Genomic DNA, 19,660 nt, shown 5'->3' on the forward strand with positions numbered 1-19,660 from the left:
TCCAGCCTTTGGTCTCCTCGCAGGAACCCGGTGGGCCCCTTCCACTTCCAAGGGGCACGAGGGGGCCTCAGCTCCCATTAGCGAGCGTAGCATCGTGCTCGCGTAAGCCCCGCCGTCAGCTCCTTCCATTCCCTTGGGGAGACCCAGGATCCTTGATCTATTTTCCAAGACTTCAATCCTTTCGATGCACTTCTTATGGAGCGCCTCGTGCGTCTGCATTTTGACCGCTAGGCCCAGGATCTCGTCCTCGTTGTCCGTTACATTCTGCTCCACCACACGGAGCTCTATCTCCTGGGCCTTTTGTGTCTCTTTAAGTCCCTCGATTGCCTGTAGCATCGGGGCCAGCACCTCCTTTTTAAGCAGCACCACACAAAGTCTTAAAAATTTGTCTTGGTCCGGTCCCCATGTCGGCTGGGCTCCCTCCGACGCCACCTTGCTCTTTTCTTTCTTCTGCCGCTGCCCTCGAGGATTCTCCGAGATCTGCCCACCGCCGCCGATATTTTTCTTTCTCACTGGGGGAGGGGGGGAGACTGGGGGGGGGGGGGGGAAGACTCCCTGTTGCCTCACCCCACACCAGGTTTTGTCAAAAAAGAATTTCCCGTTGGGGCTCTTAAAAGAGCCCGAAGGTCCGTTTAAGCTGGAGCCACCGAAACGCGCGGCTTAGCTGGTCATCGCCGCAACTGGAAGTCCTGCCATCCTTTTTAAAGGATGCGAGGTCACCCACCTCTACCAACCCTCCCAGACAGTCACCACCCTCTAGGTAAAGTTTTTTCGTCAAATCCCCCCTAAACCTCCTGCCCCTCACTTTGAACTCGCTAAGGTGCTGGCGCTCCAGTTGGAACCGTGCTCCCAAATGGGCAGCACAGTGGGTAGCACCGTTTCTTCACAGCTCCAGGGTCCCAGGTTCAATTCCCGGCTTGGGTCACTGCCTGTGCGGAGTCTGCACGTTCTCCCTGTGTCTGCGTGGGTTTCCTCCGGGTGCTCCAGTTTCCTCCCACAAGTCCCGAAAGACATGCTGTTAGGTAATTTGGACATTCGGAATTCTCCCTCGGTGTATCCGAACAGGCGCGGAATGTGGCGACTAGGGCCTTTTACACAGTAACTTCATTGCACTGTTAATGTCAGCCTACTTGTGACAATAAAGATTATTATATAATTTTGCAGGATCAAATGGGCTGAATGAAAGGCTGACAATTATCGGCCAATATAGGTTGCCTCTTAAATGTCATCCTTTTCCCCCTCCCCAATACCTGAACCGGATGTGATAGTATCTCTGGATGCTGAAAAGGCAAGTGGAATGGGAGTATTTATTGGAGATTCTTGGGAAGTTTGGATTTGGACATACATTTTCTTTCTGGACCCACCTACTATATAATGCCCTACTGCCAGTGTGCGCCCGAAGGCTTAGAACTCTTGATTATTTCCCCTTGAATAGGGCACTAGGTGGGGCTGTCCACTTTCTCCATCCCTGTTTGCCCTGACAATAGAGCCACTCTCTATAGCGTGGAGGTCCTCTAGTTAGTGGAGGGTATTAGTTGGGATGGGGTGGAGCATAGAGTGTCTCTCCCTATGTGAATGTCCAACTTCTTTATATTACAGACCCAGCCCCCTTCATCGACAGTATAATGAAGTTGCTCAACACCTTTGGCCCCTTCTCTGGGTACAACCTGAATGTGGGCAAGGGTGAATGTTTCCTTCTTAAACCCCCTGGGAGGCAATTGGGGACATTAGCTTTTGTCTTGTCATGTAACAGTACCTTTAAGAAATGGATGTTTATCAAATAGCTGTAGTGGATGCACCTTTAAGAAATGGGCATTTATCAAATAGCTGCAGTGATATCAGTGTGTGGGTGGAGCTGAGCTGTGACTCTGCTTTTACTTTCACTTTGAGCAAAAAAGCTGGTGTGTGTCTGTTTTTAGTTTTGTTTTGGAGTTGAAGAAGCTGCAGTCACAGCAAGGAGGTGCATTGATCTCTCTCTGCAATCTAAAGACTGTTTCCAGATCATTTGAGGATTTCAAAGTAATATCTGTTTCTGTAGAGAATTTAAACCTGCTGTCTTTCTGTAAAAAGGGTCTTTTGGATGTTGTTAGGAAAGTTATGAAGGGTTACACGCACCAGTTGATCATTGGAGGATATTTTAACTGTGTCCTGGAGCCGAGGGTGGATAGGTCGAGTACGAATGGAGAGGGAGCAGGGGAGGTTTGTGGAGAGGATGGGTACGGTGGAACCATGGCGTTTTCAGAACCCAGGGGGGAGTATTCCTTCTTTTCACACGTCCATAAGGTGTATTCGAGGATTCATTACTTTGTCGTGAGTCGGGAGATTTGGGTTGGGGTGAAGGAGGCAGAGTATGCGGGGATAGTTATCTCGGACCATGCGCCCCCCTGGCTGGAGATTCAGTTTAGAATGGGCCGAGAGCAGAGGCCAGGGTGGAGGTTTGACTCGAGGTTGTTGGCGGATGGAGGTTTTTGTGGTACGGTGCGGGCGGCGATTAAGGTGCATGTGGAGTTGAATCAGAATGGGTAGGTGTCAGCGGCCATTTTTTTGGGAAGCACTGAAGGCAGTGGTCCGGGGGAAATTATTTTGTTTAAGGCTCGTGCGGATAGGAAAAGGAGGGAGGAACATAACCATCTTGTGAGCGAGATAGTGGAGGTGGTCAGGGAATATTCGAGAGTGCCCACCGTGGAGGGATTGGCGAGGAGGAAAAAGTTACAGGGGCAGTTTGACAGGTTGACAACGGGAAGGGCAGTTGGGCAATTGCCTAGGGCAAGTGGGGTGCAGTATGAGTATGGGGAGAAGGCGATCCGCAGCTGTGGAAGCAGGCTGTGTCCAGGGAAATATTGAAGATACGGACTGGGGATGTGGTGTCGGAGCCAGGGAAGATAAACAAGGTGTTTAGGGAGTACTAACAGGGACTTTACGAGGCGGACCCGGCGGGAGGGGAAGGGGACATGGGGTGGTTTCTGGACAAACTGGAATTTCCCCAGGTGGAGGAAGCAAAGAGGCAAACGTTGGGGGAGCCCCTGGGGCTGAGGGAGGTGCTGGATAGTATCAGGGTATGAAGTCGGGGAAAGCCCCTGGGCCGGATGGGTACCCGGCGGAATTTTATAAGGAATTTGCGACGGACCTGGCACCACACCTGTTAGGGCATTTAATGAAGCACTGGAGAATGGGGAGTTGCCGGAGACGATGACACAGGTAATAATCACATTAATCCCGAAAAAGGGGAAGGACCCGGTGGCATGTGGGCCGTATAGGCCCATAATCACTATTGAACACGGATGTGAAAGTATTGGCTAAGTTGTTGGAGGGGTGGATGGAGGAATGTGTCCTCGGGGTGGTGGCAATAGATCAAACAGGCTTCATGAAGAGCAGGCAGCTCGCGAATAATATAAGACGGCTGTTGAACGTGGTGATGAATCCGTCGGGCGCTCTGGTACCGGTGATAGTGGTGCCCATGGACGCGGAGAAGGCATTTGATCGGTGGAGTGGCAATACTTGTTCGAGGTTTTGGGAAGGTTTGGGTTTGGGCTGAGATTTGTGGCATGGGAGCGGTTGCTGTATGTGGCACCAAGGGCGAGGGTGAAGACGAATGATACGAGCTCACGAAGCTTTGACTTACACTGGGTGAAAAAGGGCAAAAATCTGTAGACTGTATAGTTGATTGTTGGGAAGTATATTTCCCGGGGTGTTTATTTGCTGCAACCTGTTTTTAATATGTGTGTCATAAAATACATTTTAAAAAAAAAAAAGGCTACTTTGACAGCATCTTCCAAGCCTGCAACCTCTATCACTTATAAGGACAGGTGCAGCGGACTCATGGGAATAACACCACCTGCAAGCTCCCCTCTAAGTCACACTTGGAACTATATTGCCATTCCTTCAGTCATAATCCTGGAACTCCCTAACCGCACTGTGGGTGTACCTACCCTGCATGGACTGCAGCGGTTCGAGAACGCAGCTCACCACCACCTTCTCCTGAGCAATTAGGGATGAGCAATAAAAAAATGTTTGCCACCCACATCCTGAGAAAAGAGTTTTTAAAAACACCCACACCCGCAACAATCCAGAGTGTAGAACCTGTCTTGCAGATCCCCTGGAAATACACATATGACTGGAAGTCAAGTCTGTAGATTATCCGGTTTCTGGGCCAATTAGGTTATAAACACACTACTCTACTGTATACAGGAAATATTCACTCCCGGGGCTCAACAGATATCCCTCCCTGGTAGATTATAATTCAACTTTTTCTCTAATCAAGTCAAACTATGCTTTACTCTAGTGTATAAATATTGGATATCAGGAAATAATTTACATTTCAAGATTGCATCTAAATTTCTATTAGGTTAAAACAAAACTTGTCTGCACCTACCTCTCTCAGGGTGATTTTCGCGACATAAACAACATTGGATCCATCTCTCTTGAAATGGAGATGAGGCTTGTCTTTCAGAATAAAGACAATATCAGCTGGGATGTTGGTTGCTGTTTCATCACCTTCCCTGGGGAATGTGATTTTTGTGCCCTCTTTCCAACCTTTTTTAATAACAACATTCAGAATCTTGTCTTCGGTCCTTGTGGTTCGGCCATCTGGGTTCAACCGTCTACGCGTGATCTTCATTCTTTTAGTACAACCATGATAGATTTCTTCAAGAGACACTCTAAGTTCATGAATTACAGGGGGATCTTGTATCTTTCTTCGAGTATGGAGGGAGTCTGGGTGCCGTCGATGAAATCCATTCATTCCATTGAAACCAAAACGGTTGAATGCATTGAAGGGGTCATGGTCATCCTCATCGTCATCAATGTCCATGTCTTCATGACTGAAGTCATTAGACATTCGAGAGCGTCCTTGAGTGCCAAAGAAAATATCAAAAGGACTGGAACCGCCAAAAAAAGAAGCAAACGTAGCATGGGGATCACCGTGGAAAGTGTAGTGGAACGTGTTACCGGGGCCACCAGTAGACATCCCTCCAGCTTTCAGACCTATAATATACAACAGATTACACGTGTTATAAGAAGGGTTTTTTAAACATTAAAAAATGACTTTGCTTATTGAGTGGGCTAAACCCACAGATTAAGTTTCAAAAATTTGCAAGTGATCTAAACAGCTGGGCTCAAAATGACTGAATATGACTTCACCTGGTAATTTACAAAACTATCAGAAGGGAGTTCGGGGATACTGAATATAGCATGCCAAAAACAATTAAGATTAAATGAGTGCGAACTTCCATCTCCTGAACTACTTAAAGACACTCAGACATAATCTAATTATTCAGGGCAGCACAATGTACAGTGGATAGCACTGCTGCTTCACAGTGCCAGGGACCTGGGTTCAATTCCGGCCTTGGGTGATTGCCTGTGTGGAGTTTGCACTTTTTCTCCCAGTGTCTGTGTGGGTTTCCTATGGATGCTCCGGTTTCCTCCCACAGTCCAAAGATGTGCAGGTTAGGTGGGTCATGGGTTACGGGGATAGGGTTAGGTAGGATGCTCTTTCAGAAGGTTTGTGCAAACTCAATGGACTCAATGGTCTCCTTCTGCACTGTAGGAATTCTATGATTCTCAGTGGGTGGCGTCCAAGCCATTAATTAACACAACTTTCGACAACGGATTCCAGTTGAGAAGAGGGCCCCCTCAACAATTTATTCTAATCACTTTAAACAATGGACTTGTTATAACTATATGGGTAACTGGCTGGTTTGTGAAGGAAGGTCATGTGGCAGCAAACTAGCCCTTTATGTAAAAAGACATTGACTTCCAGGGTCAGTGTTCTGAAAGACCATGAATGGGTAACAGCAAAAAGACTTGTGGTTCTTTTATCTCTCTCTCCCTCTAGCCATTTTGCAAGTGTGTGCCCTGCCTGCCAAACACCGCAGGCAGCATCTTCAACATAAAACCCAAGAATCCGGAACCCAGCCTGAAATCACCCAGGTCATCAACCTACAGGATCCATATATGATTAACTTTCTTTTGGGACTCAAACAATTTAACCTGATCTCCCTCTTTGTAACTTATTTCTATGTGCCTGTGCATGTATGCACATGTGTATGAACATCTTGAATGCGTTTGTGAGGGAGAGTTTTTTTATAGATCAGGTGTCAAGTACAATAGTTACCATTTCCTTTTTTTAAATTTCCAAGAAAGCCTGTATTTTACAGTCACAACAAATAAACAGTTAAACATTCAATGAATTTGTAAGCAAATTCTTTTTAAACACCTGTTGTATTCAACCCACAGGAGGAAAAGAGAACAGGGAGCAATTCTACTACTTTTATCACCTGGCCACAGGGGTAAGAATTTAAAATTAGAGACACAGAAGCCCAATGAATCATGGTGGGACGAGGAGAACAGGGGTGGTAAACAAGTGGGACTGTGTGTGGAATTTCATACATGGAGTGTTACAAAAGCTGAAATTTGCAAGGTCAAGGATGTGAGGTCACCTAGTAGTATACTGGAGTAAACAAAGTCTGAAATGTAGATTGCCAATGTGAAGTCAAGGCTGGAAAATATTGTGGAGGTGAAAGTCGGCAGTTGTCAAGGTAAAAATCACAAGGGGTTGTGATGAATGTAAGAAATTGTATATATATAGATATTGTATTTTATATATGCTGCAGTAAGCCTGGGTTAAGGTATAAATAATTGCTTCAGTAATATTATTAAAGAACTTAGGATAAGGTATCCTAACTGTGTCTGCTAAAACTATAAGACGTAAAATGTGAAGTCATAATTGAGTCTAACCATTGACCTGTTTACATATAGGGGACTAATGGAACATTGTTATGATTGCTGGAGATTCCATGGGGAGTAGATAATTTATGAGGGGTTGAATTTATTCCTAGCTAAGCAGGTCATGTGACATCTTAGTGGGATACAGATAATACAATTGATGGGACGAGCCAGGCCGGTCTGTTGTTTTGCAGTTTGCCATCGGGTTTAAGTGTGACAAAACAGAAAGATTTTAAGTTGAACATACAGTTTTGCCAAATGCTGCTTGGTTGAGCAAAGTGTACTAATTCTGCTCCTGAAATGGTCTCTCTCTCCAAACGTCTCTACACAACTGAGCATGTAATCTGTTTAACTTTATTTATAAATAGCATTTGAATTGTATTGAGATGCTTAATTGGAGTTAATAGGAGGTATAAATAGCAGGTTTAAATTTTTTGTTGTGTTTAAGAACTGTTTAACTGATAATTGTAAAGCTATTTTCTTTGATGTTAAAATGGTTGATTCTATGTTTGAATTAAAGTTTGTTTTAACATAAAGGTATCTATTTGTTAGAGTAATGACTCCTAGGGTGAAGTATCCTTTCCTCAATTTTACAAATGTTAACAAAATTTGGGGGTTCTTGTCTGGTGCCCTAACAAATATTGGGGTCTGGTCCAGTATCCTAACAGGGTCACAAGGCCAGCTTATGATCAAACAGGACACAGATAACGCAAGAATTCTAGGCCAGCCTAATGGCCAGAGGTGATAGAGTGAGTGCTGAAGTATGGAATTTGTATTTGAGGCAAAGTCAGTTACTTCAATCTTCTTGATGTTTAGGTGGAGGAAATTGAGTCTCATTCAAGACTGAATGTTGAAGAAGCAGTCAGACAGCAGTGGAGTCAAGAGGTGGTGGACCAGTGAAAAGCAGGGATGAGTGGCCCAAGATAAGAATATCTGAAAATTGCTGAAGACAAAGATTTTAAAATTTTGTGACAAGGAATCATGTAATTATGCCACCTTGTATGATCTGTAGTGAAATGGCAAAAACATTGGGCTAGATTCTCCATTTTGCCGGCAGCCGAAATGAAATGAAAATTGCTTGTCACAAGTAGGCTTCAAATGAAGTTACTGTAAAAAGCCCCTAGTTGCCACATTCCGGCGCCTGTTCGGGGAGGCTGGTACGGGAATTGAACCGTGCTGCTAGCCTGCCTTGGTCTGCTTTCAAAGCCAGTGATTTAGCCCTGTGCTAAACCAGCCTGGGGATTTCCCAACGGTGTGGGGCTGCTTGCAATGCGAAACCCCTTTGGCTGGCTGGCAAGTCAGAGAATCGTGCGGGCGCCCCTCACCAGAAGGACAGAGAATCCTGCTCATTAGTTTTCCCTTTGCTTACTGTCAAGACTGTGGACCAATGGGGCAGCACGGTGGTGCAGTGGGTTATCCCTGCTGCCTCAGTGTCGAGGTCCCAGGCTCGATCCCAGCTCTGGGTCACTGACGGTGTGGAGTTTGCACATTCTCCCAGTGTTTGCGTGGGTTTCACCCCCACAATCCAAAGATGTGCAGGCTAGGTGGATTGCCCATGCTAAATTGCCCCTTAATTGGAAATAATTAATTAGGTACTCTAAAAAGACTGTAGACTAATGCATTTGTATAAAATCACCAGTGACCTCAGCATTCAATGCAGTTAGTGCTAACAACAGAACATGACCTGAGTATTTAGCATTTAATTTTACAGTAAAAATATAGCACTAGGGTCCATATAGTTAATTGTAACTTAATCGAGTAACGACTTAAGTATTTATTTTAAATTAATTAACTAGTGCTTAAATGTCACTTACGGGGTGCAGTGCTCTAACTGTGAGATGTGGGAGATCCGTGACGCTTCCAGCATTTCGGTGGACTACGTCTGCAGGAAGTGTAACCAATGGCAGCTCCTCACAGACTGCGTGGTTTGGTTGGGGCAGCAGTTGGATGCACTTAGGAGCAGCAGGTGGCGGAAAGCGTCATAGATAGGAGTTATAGAGATGTGGTCACACCCAAAGTGCAGGTAGACAGATGGGTGACCACTAGAAAAGGGCAGGCAGTTAGTGCAGGAATCCCCTGTGGCTGTTCCCCTCTCTAACAAATATACCGTTTTGGATACTGTTTGGGGGGGGTGGGGGGGGGAAAGAGAGAGAGAGAGAGAGAGAGAGAGAGAGAGAGAGAGAGAGAATAGCCTATCAGGGGAAAACAACAGCAGCCAGAACAGTGGCACCAAAACTGGCTCTGTTGCTTAGCAGGGGAGGGACAAAGTGCAAGAGAGTGATAGTTATAGAGGGCTCTATAGTAAGGGGCACAGAGAGGTGCTTCTGTGGACGTGAAAGAGACTCCAGGATGATATGTTGCCTCCCTGGTGCCAGAGTCAAGGGTGTCTATGAACGAACTCAGGATATCCTGAAGGTGGAGGGTGAACAGCCAGAGATCGTAGTACACGTAGGTACTAACGACATAGACAGGAAGAGTGATGCGGTTCTGCAAAAGGAGTTCAGGGAGTTAGGCAGTAAGCTTAAAAGCAGGACCTCTAGGGTTGTAATCTCAGGATTACACCCTGTGCCACGTACCAGTGAGGCTAGAAATAGGAGGATAGTGCAGCTAAATACGTGGCTAAACTGGTGGTGCAGGAGGAAGGGTTTCAGATTTCTGGACCACTGGGGTCTCTTGGGGCAGGTGTGACCTGTACAAGAAGGAAGGGTTGCATCTAAACTGGAGGGGAACCAATACCTTGGCTGGGAAGTTTGCTCGAGTCACTTGGGAGGATTCAAACTAGTATGGTAGGGGGGTGGGAACCAGAGAGTTAGCTTAGATGGTGTAATAACTTAAGAGGAAATAAGAGAACAACATCACCCTGTCTGCTCAAACGCAGTGGTTTGAAGTATATTTGTTTCATTGCCGGAAGTATAGCAGGTAAGGCAGATGAACTTAGAACACTTATTAGTACTTGGAACAATGATAGTGTGGCTATCTCAGAAACGTGGTTAAAGGAAGGGCAGGATTAGCAGCCGAACGTTGGAGGATATAGATGCTTCAGGAGAGATAGAGGGAGATGTAAAAGGGATGGAGGAGTATCATCACTGGTTAAGGAGAATATTATAGCTGTACTGCGGGAGGACACCTCGGAGGGCTCATACAATGAGGCAATCTGGGTAGAACTCAGGAACAAGAAGGGGGCAATGAATGATAATCGCTTATTGTCACAAGTAGGCTTCAAATGAAGTTACTGTGAAAAGCCCCTAGTCGCCATATTCCGGCACAATCATAACGTTAGATGTTTATTACAGGCCCCCAACTGCCAGTGAGAGATAGAGGAGCAGATAGGTAGAGAGATATTGGATAGGTGCAAAAGTAACAGTGTTGTTGTGGTAGGGGGATTTCAATTTCCCCTATATTGACTGGGACTCACTTAGTGCTAGGGGCTTGGATGGGCAGAGTTTGTAATGTGTATCCAGGAAGGCTTCTCGATGCAATACGTAGATAGTCCAACTAGGGAAGGGGCAGTACTGGACCTGGTATTGGGGAATGAGCCTGGACAGGTGGTTCAGGTTTCAGTAGGGGAACATTTTGGGAGTGGTGACCACAATTCCATAAGTTTTAGGATACTTTTGGATATGGATGAGGGTAATCCTCACGCTAAGGTGCTAAACTGGGGAATGGCAAATTGATAACATTAGACAGGAATTTAAGTATTTGGATTGGTTGCGGCTGTTGGAGGGTAAATCAACATCGGACTAAAGGGACGCTCCTTTAAAACAGAGATGAGGAGGAATTTCTTCAGCCAGAGGGTAGTGAATCTGTGGAACTCTTTGCCGCAGAAAGCTGTGGAGGCCAAATCACGAAGTGCCTTTAAGACAGAGATAGATAGGTTCTTGATTAATAAGGGGATCATGGGTTATGGGGAGAAGGCAGTCATATGGGGTTGAGAAAAATATCAGCCATGATTGAATGGCAGAACAGACTCGATGGGCCAAGTGGCCTAATTCTGCTACTATGTCTTATGGAGTCTTCCAAGCAACAGTTTATTAGGATTCAGGAAAGTCACGTTCCTGAGAGGACGAAGGAGAGGTATGGGAAGTTTCGGGAGACTTGGATAACGAGTGATATTGTGAACCTCATCAAAAAGAAAAAGATGGCTTTTGTACGGTCTAGAAGGGTGGGGACGGTCAAAACCCTTGAGGAGTACAAAGAAAGTACAAAGTACAAAGAAAGTAGGAAGGTACTTAAGCGGGAAATTAGGAGGGTTCATGAAAAGTTCTTGGCAAGTAGGATTAAGGTGAATCCCAAAGTTTTTTATTCATATGTAAAAAGCAAGAGGGTGGCCAGGGAAAGGATTGGACCACTTAAGGACAGTGGGGGGAATCGGTGTGTTGAGCCAGAGGAAATAGGCGAGGTACTAAATGTGTGCGTTGCATCAGTGTTCAACAAAGAAAAGGATTTTGTGGAAGATGATTCTTGGCTAGGGTGAATGGACAGTCTGGGTCATGTTGACATCGAAAAGAAGGTGGTGGTATTGGGTCTTTTAAAAGGCATTTAAGGTAGATACGTCCCCTGGGCCGGATGGGATTTACCCCAGAATACGAATGGAATCAAGGGAGGAAATTGCTGGGGCCTTAACTGACATCCTTGTATCCTCATTGGATACAGGTGAGATCCCAGAGGACTGGAGAATAGCTAATGTACTGCTGTTTAGGAAAGGTAGCAGGCTAATCCAGGAAACTATACGTCGGTGAGCCTCATGTCGGTAGCAGGTAAATTATTGGAGAGAATTCTCAGGGACAGGATTTATACCCTTTGGAAACAAATGGACTCATAAGCAATAGACAGCATGGTTTTGTGAAGAGGAGGTCGTGCCTCACTAACGTGATCGAGTTTTTTGAGGAGGTGACAAAGATGATTGATGAGGGGAGGGCGGTGGATGTTGTTTACATGGACTTCAGTAAAGCCTCTGACAAGGTGCCTCATGGCAGACTGGTACAAGAAGTGAAGTCCCATGGGATCGGAGGGGAGGTGGTAAGATGGATACAGAACTAGCTCAGTCACAGAAGGCAGGGTAGTAATGGAAGGGTGTTTTTCTGAATGGAAGGTTGTGACTAGTGGTGTTCCAACGGGATTGGTGTTGTGGCCTCTGTTTGTAGTATACATAAACAATTTGGTGGTAAATGTAGATGGTCTGATTAGTAAGGTCGCGGATGACATCAAAGTTGGTGGAGTGGCAGATAGTGTTGAAGATTGTCAGAGGATACAGCAGGACATAGATAGGTTGGAGACTTGGGCAGAGAATTGGCAAATGGAGATTAATCCAGACAAATGAGATAATGCATTTTGATAGATCTAACAGAGGGGAAATATACCGTAAATGGCAAAACTCTTAGGAATATAGAAAGTCAGAGAGGTCTGGGTGTGCAGGTACACAGATCTTTGAAAGTGGCGACACAATCAGACAAGGTAGTCAAGAAAGCATACAGAATGCGTGCCTTCATTGGCCAGGACATAGAGTATAAAAACTGGCAAGTCATGCTACAGTTGAATAGAACCTTGGTAAGGCCACACTTGGAATATTGCGCACAATTCTGGTCACCTCACTACCAGAAGGATGTGGAGATTTGGAGAGGGTTCAGTGGAGGTTTACCAGTATGGTGCCTGGTCTGGAGGGTGTTAACTGTGCAGAGAGGCTAAATAGACTCGGACTGTTTTCATTAGAATGACGGAAGCTGAGGGGGTGACCTGATAGAGGTCTACAAGATTATGATGGGCACGGGTAGAGTGGATGGGCAGGCACTCTTTCCCAGGGGAGGGAAAGAGGTCAGTCACCAGGGGGCATAGGTTTAAAGTCTATAGGGCAATGTTTAGAGGAGATGTGCACTGGCCCAATAAATCTAGGCCAGATTTCTTCTACCCTATAAAATATTTTCTTTGCAGTCTTACACTGACTGACTCAAGTATCTTCCTGTACTTCGGCTGTAAACTGAATTTCTCGCCAAGGCCAGTCTTCCGACAAAGTACCCGTTTATTTACATAACAAAAAAAGGCCACAGCTGTGGCTTACGGTGCACATGTCCAAGAATAGAAACCTATAGAAAACGGACTCAGGTTGGAGCAGCGGATTTTAAACACCCGCTGCTCGTTTCCCATTGGACGAACTCCTACCCACTCAATAGGAAAGTTCATATTCCTAGAAATCCATGGGAGATCTATTGATAATTCTCCGGGTCGGCCTGAACAGTTATGACTCAAATTCAAAATGGTGATTGACATTAAATAAAGGCAAGTGTAAGATCATAAAGCATAGTCGGAGGACTGGAATGCAAATTTCATGAAGGTGTAAAGATGTTTCCTCTGCAGAAGATTCAGGGGAGACATTTCGAAGTTCTTAAGGGCGTAGAAAAATTGAGCTTTGATGTTACGTTTAGAATTGCCAGCAGATCTAGAATGAGAAACAGAATCAAATTCACACTTGGTTCCTAAACAGTTTATATTTAACTATAGAAAAGGCTGGGAAGATGCTGCACAAGAAGGCCAGTAATCTGAAAACATTGAAGGATGAAAATGGTTTGATATTTGAGATAGTAATTTAGAGATATTTGGGGGGGGCGGGGGGGGGGGGGGGGGGGGGGGGGGGCGGGGCATTTTCCACACCCCCCTCAACGTGTTTCCCGGTGGCAGGAGACAGCCTGCCCTTGGCCGGTGGCGGGATCTTCTGGAAGGGCACCAATATCCTGGCTGGGAGGTTTGCTAGAGAGTCACTCGGGAGTATTTCCCATTGAATGCAACACCCGCCGATCGGAAACCCGTGGCAGAGATTCACCATCAGCGAGAGCAGAAGATCCCACTGGTGAGAACAACTGGAAAATGCCCCCCTCCCCCCCCCCCCCCAATTAACTAATGGGATATGCCTGGATCTGGGACAGGTAAAATTCAGTCTTCTCGTACTATACTCTCATATTCTTATGTTATTCTAATTTTCAAGCCTTTCATTTCCCTTGGTTCACTGCCCAGAATTAGATCCAGTACTACATTTGTTCCTCTTTGCACTTGTACAGTACTTGAAATTTTTGGAGCATCTTTTCATATTGATCAACACTGAGGCTATCTCCGACTACCTTTGGTCAGTGAGATTATATTACTATAACCATATGACATCTTCAAACATAACGGAGTTCTCTACGAATCTCATTATTTACCTTATAGAAGTCCATTTATAAAGCACTATTATTTGCCTGTGGAATGTATCAACGCCTATCAGTTGTCACTCCTACATTTCTGAAAGAAGTCACTGAATAGTAATCAGAATGGAAACCTTGGCTAATTTGATTATTTTCAGTTTTCTGCAGGCTTGTTTCTTTTCACTCGAGTTTTGGTGGAGCTGCCAGTTCAGGAATGCCTTGCATTTACGGTCAATGGGATCCTGTATCTCCTGATCATTCTCTTCGAACCAGTCTTGGCATTTCCTAGTCGGGAGCCCGAGCCTCTCCTCGCAGGTGCTGACTATGGTGGCCTTTAAGGCAGACCAGGTGCTTTGGGCATTCTGCAGCTCTGGCACGTTGGTCATTGCCAGGTGATCGGTGAGGCGCTGACTGGGTAATTCTTTTTTTTCAGGGTCTTTTGAGTCCAGCAACACGGAGTATCCTGCGGCTGAGCTTTTTCTGCCTGTGCAGGTTTGGGGCAGGGTGATTAAGATGGTAGAGTGGATTAGTCGCTGGTCAGTCCAGCAATCGTTGGCTCCGGTTGTGGCGTACGCCTTTTAGGTCTCTTGCTCGAACAATGATATAGTCTACTAGTGCCAGTGTTTGGAGCGGGGGTGTTGCCATGAAGTCTTCTGTGGAACAGGTGATGACTAGGTAATTTTCTAACATTTTGTCAGGAGGAGGACTCCATTGGCATTTGTTTTCCCTTAACCTTCCCTGCCTATAATAATAGTCTTTAATATTGTCACAAGTAGGCTTACACTAACACTGCAATGAAGGTACTGTGAAAATCGCCTAGTCGCCACACTCTGGCACCTGTTCGGGTACACAGAGGGAGAATTCAGAATGTTCAAATCACCAAACAAGCACATCTTTCGGGATTTGTGGGAGGAAACCGGAGCTCCCGGGAGGAAACCTACGCAGACATGGGGAGAACGTGCAGACTCTGCACAGACTGACCCAAGCGGGATTCGAACCCGGACTCTGGCGCAGTGAAGCAACAGTACTAACCACTGTGCTACCATGCCTAACACACCTTTCCAAAGGTTTGCATCCTTCCCGACCCTAGCATTGAAGTCGCCAAGGAGAATCAGCTTGTCTCCCTTTGGAATGCGGGACAGCGATTGGACGAGGCTGGGATGTGCTGTTTCTGAGTCAGGGTGAGCCGTAATGTCATGAGGCGTTCGCTCAGCCTGCAAGGTGGTTCGTTGAGACATCCGACCAATTTGTTTTTTTACAGTGAAGCCAACCCCGTAGACTACATTCTTCTTCTGGTTTACCTCTCCAGAAGAAGTTGTATCCGCTACCTTGTTCTTTAAGCTGGCCTTCTCCTGTCACTTATGACTAGCTCAGGGTGGCGATGTCAATGTTGTGTCATCAGATTTCCCGGGCTATGATGGCGATGTGAAGTTCAGATCTGTTGCTGTTGGGATTGTCCATAAGGGTCATGACATTACATGTCCTGAAATTCATTTGGGTAGGTGGGTGGAAGATGCCTATGTGTGGATTCTTTTAACGTGGGATGGCCACTGCAAAACAACCACCACACGGTTCCAGAGGCACGAGGTTTTGGCCCAGTGGCAGAAAAATCCGAGATGACTGGAGACCATGCTTTGCTGTAGAATGGGGACTAACACACTCATCTGCCTGCCTGGCAGTGACGTCACTCTTAAAAGGTGATGGTATTTTCATTTTTCCTTCTCCTCGTGCCTTGTAGTCTCATCCCGGTTTACACTGCTGTTCTTGCCCACTGCTGCGCCTCTTGCCCCTGCTCGCCCCGCTGAAGCTCCTCTTGTTGCTTCCTTTTATCCTGTAATCCTGTACTGTTGCAATAAAAGTATTAATTTGATCTCAAATGTTTTTTTCGGTTTCTGCTAGTAGTACATCACATGTGCTTAATTGAAAACTTGATACTGGATTCTTTTATTAATACAATGTAAAACTTGACTTATATCCGACACGCAAAAACATCATCCATTCAACTGAAAAACATACACGCCACCACCATCAGCACTCCTAACAATCTCAACAATGGCATGCAGATAGCCAGAAAACACAAAATCACATTCTGACATATTGTTGATTACTGTCCTAGAATGAACAAAAATGGAAAATTGTACCCAGTGCCTGATATGGTAGCAGGAAACGCCAACTATCCCATGACGAATAAAGATTTGTGGAAGATCTTTTCAGACAGGCATCTTTGGAGAGGTTCAAATAACACCATAACAAAGCTCACAAAATGAAAAAAAGGCTGTCCAAAATAGTGTCAACTGTCAATTATTTTCTGTATATCAGAGCCAGGTTTCCACTGATAAAACTTCAAAAAGGGTAGTTTTTGAACCACAAAAATACTATTTCATCTTCTTCCCTCTTTCCTCATATTTTTTAATTTTTCCTTTTAGTGTCCACTTTACTCCCTAAATACATTTATGAGTAAAAGTATATAAATAATAATATCCAATTAACTTTCAGACAATCCAAATGTCAGGTTGGTTGCTTCGCCAGGCAAGACAAGTAGGGCACTGAAAGCTAACATCTGTATGTTGTGACTGAAATTTAGTGTTGTTAAAAATCCCGCAATGCTGTCTTACTGCTGGACTGACTCCATTTAAAAAAACCTACATGGCAAATAATCTATGTATGAGTAGATTTGACTGTGTGTAAATAAATGAGCATTGCTTTTGAACTTACTAACTGGTGTATCGAGTCTGATCATTATTCGGTTTTGAACGTGGTGGCGGTGTCGAAAGATACCTGGCGACTCTTGAGCAAACGTAATTAAACAGAGCTAAATTAAGAGACAACACACCAAAGGGAGCAACATCTCTCCCACCGATATAGATGACCACCCCATCAATCTTGCCATCTAACATGGCCTCTATATTCTCATTTATATATGTACCTAATTGGCTGAAAGGCTTTGGGACATCTGAGATTATGAAAAAAAAAAATCACAATATAAATGCAAGTTAATTCTTCAAAGTGTAATTAGAATTCATGTTCTTCGAATTTTGTGGACCATGAACTTTGTGGCTTTGTTCTTTTAGTAAATTCATGGTTTTCGATTCTAAAATTCTCACTCCAAAGAGGTAGAGGATAATAAAAAATTTCCAAGAACGGCAGTTAATGTAGAGGAACTTAGTGCAATAACCATCATTAGGGAGAAGGTATTGAATAAACTAATGGGACTAAAGGCAGATAAGTCTCCAGGATCTGATGGCCTGCACCCGAAGGTATGACACAATATAGGTGGGACAGTAAGTTGCAATGAGGAAATAAGAACCGTACAAATGGATATAGATAGGTTAGGAGAGTGGGCCAAAATGTGGCAGATGGAGTTTAACATGGATAAATGTGAGGTCATGTATTTTGGTCGACAAAATGGAACGGCATTATCTAAAGGGGGAGAGACTTCAGGGTGCTCCGATGCAGAGGGATCTGCGTGTCCCCGTGAATGAATAACAGAAAACGAGCATGCACGTGTAGCAGATAATAAGGAAAGCAAATGAAATGTTGGCATTTATAGCAAAAGGAATTGAGTACAAAGGTAAGGAAGTGTTGATGCAACTATGTAAGGCATTGGTGAGACTGCACAGGGAGTATTGTGCACAGTTTTGGTCCCCTTATTTGAGGAAAAATGTAGTGGTTTTGGAGGGAGTTCAGAGGAGGTTCATTAGATTGATTCCAGAGATGAGGGGTTTGTCGCATCAGGAGAGATTGAACAGTTCAGGCCTATACTCTCTAGAGTTTAGAAGAATGAGGGGAGATCAAATTAAGGTATTCAAGATGCTAAAAGGTATCGATAAGAGTAGACATGGAACAGATGGTTCCTCTTGTGAGGCATTCTAAAATGAGAGGTCATAATCTTAGAACAAGAGGTAGCAAATTTAAAACAGATTTGAGGAGAAACTACTTCTTCCAAATGGTTGTGAATCTGTGGAATTTGCTATCCCAGAGTACAGTGGATGCTGGGACAGTGAGTAAATTTAAGAAGGAGTTAGACAGATTTTTGATTGGTAATGGGTTGAAGGGTTATGGAGAACAGGCAGGACAGTGGAGTTGAGGTCATGGTGGGATCACCTAAATTGGCAGGCTCGGGAGGCTAAATTGCCTACTCCTGTTCCTAGGTCATGTGTTTTAGGGAGATGCTCTGGCTGATTTTGCAATCCAGCTCTTGGTCTGTAGCATTGTAGGTAACAGATGAGGAACATATCAGCCGAATGACCTAATTCTGCTCCTATAGCTTATGAAGGGTATTAAAGGAGGTGACAACAGAGATAGTGGATGGATTGGTTATGACATTTCAAAATTCCCTAGATTCTGGAAAGGTCTAGGTGGATTGGAAACACACTAATGTAACTTCCCTGTTCAAAAAGGGAGAGAGGCAAAAAGTAGAAAACTATAGACTATAGACCGGTTAGCTTGACCTCGGTGGTGGGGAAATTGCTGGAATTAATCATTAAGGAGTAGATGACTGATGTTTGGAAAGACAAAGCTCAATCCACCATTGTCAGCATGGTTTTATGAAGGCAAGTCATGCTTGACCAACTTGCTCGAGTTTGTTAAGGACTTAACCAGCGAGGTGGATAATGGGGAACCTATGGATGTGGTATATCTAGACTTCCAGAAGGCGTTTGACAAGGTGCCGCATAAAAGATTGATCCAGAAAGCGAGATTGCAGGGGGTTGTGGGTAGAATACTAAATTGGATTGAGAATTGGCTGACTGACAGAAAGCAGAGGGTTGGGTTAAATGGGTCCTTCTCAGGCTGGCAAACTGTAACTAGTTGAGTGCCCCAGGTTTCAGTCCTCAGACCTAATTCAATCTCTATAAATGATTTGCAAGCAAGGACAGAGTGTAACATCGCAAAATTTGCAGATGATACTAAAATAGGTGGGAAACAAGCAGTGGAGATACATATTTAACAGACAGATAGCTAGGAGATTGGGCCAAAATTTGGCAGATGGAGTTTAATGTGGATAATTGTGAGGTTATCTATTTTGGCCGAAAAAATAGTCCGGCAAATTATCTAAATGTAAAGCAGATTCAAAATGTGTCTGGGCAGAGGGATCTGGGTGTCTTTGTTCATGAATCGCAGGAAGTCGGTATGCAGGTACAGAATGTAATAAGAAAGGCAAATGAAATGTTAGCGTTTATCACAAAAGGACTGGAGTATAAAAGCAGAGACGTGTTGTTGCAATTGTATAGGGTGTTGGTGATATCACATCTGGAGTATTGTGTCCAGTTTTAGTCTCCTTATTTGAGGAAGGATGTGGTGGCATGGGAAACAGTTCAGAGGAGATTCACTAGATTGATTCTGGCGATGAAGGGGTTGACGTACGAGGAGAGATTAACCAGTTTGGGCTTATAGTCACTGGAGTTTAGAAGGATGAGAGAGGATCTGATCGAGGTAGAAAAATACTAAAAAGGATTGATAAAATAAATGTAGGACAAATGTTCCCCCTTGTGGGGCAATCTAGAACAAGAGGTCACAGATATAGTTTGAGAGGCGGTAGATTTAAAACTGAGATGAGGAGGAACTACTTCTCACAGAGAATGGTGAATTTGTGGAACTCGCTGCCCCGTAGTGCAGTGGAGTCCGAATCATTCAATGGTTTCAAGAGGGAGATAAGATATATTTCTTTTTTAAAAAAAATTTAGTGTACCCAATTATTTTTTTTCCAATTAGGAGGCAATTTAGCGTGGCCAATCCACCTACCTTGCACATGTTTGGGTTGTGTG

General features: G+C 44.6%; 1 protein-coding gene across 2 annotated transcripts in view; it reads right to left on the reverse strand.

Annotated features, from left to right (window-relative positions):
* Positions 1-19,660, reverse strand: part of dnajb5 (DnaJ heat shock protein family (Hsp40) member B5) — a 66,087-nt gene that overhangs the window by 44,018 nt on the left and 2,409 nt on the right. For both annotated transcript variants that reach the window (XM_072497125.1, XM_072497126.1), the window contains exon 3: positions 4,373-4,983. In XM_072497125.1, the coding sequence (XP_072353226.1) occupies positions 4,373-4,983 (611 nt within the window). The remainder of the gene's footprint in view (positions 1-4,372; positions 4,984-19,660) is intronic.

Source organism: Scyliorhinus torazame, chromosome 3 (genome assembly GCF_047496885.1).
Source record: "Scyliorhinus torazame isolate Kashiwa2021f chromosome 3, sScyTor2.1, whole genome shotgun sequence".
In the NCBI taxonomy this organism is placed as follows: Eukaryota; Metazoa; Chordata; class Chondrichthyes; order Carcharhiniformes; family Scyliorhinidae; genus Scyliorhinus; species Scyliorhinus torazame.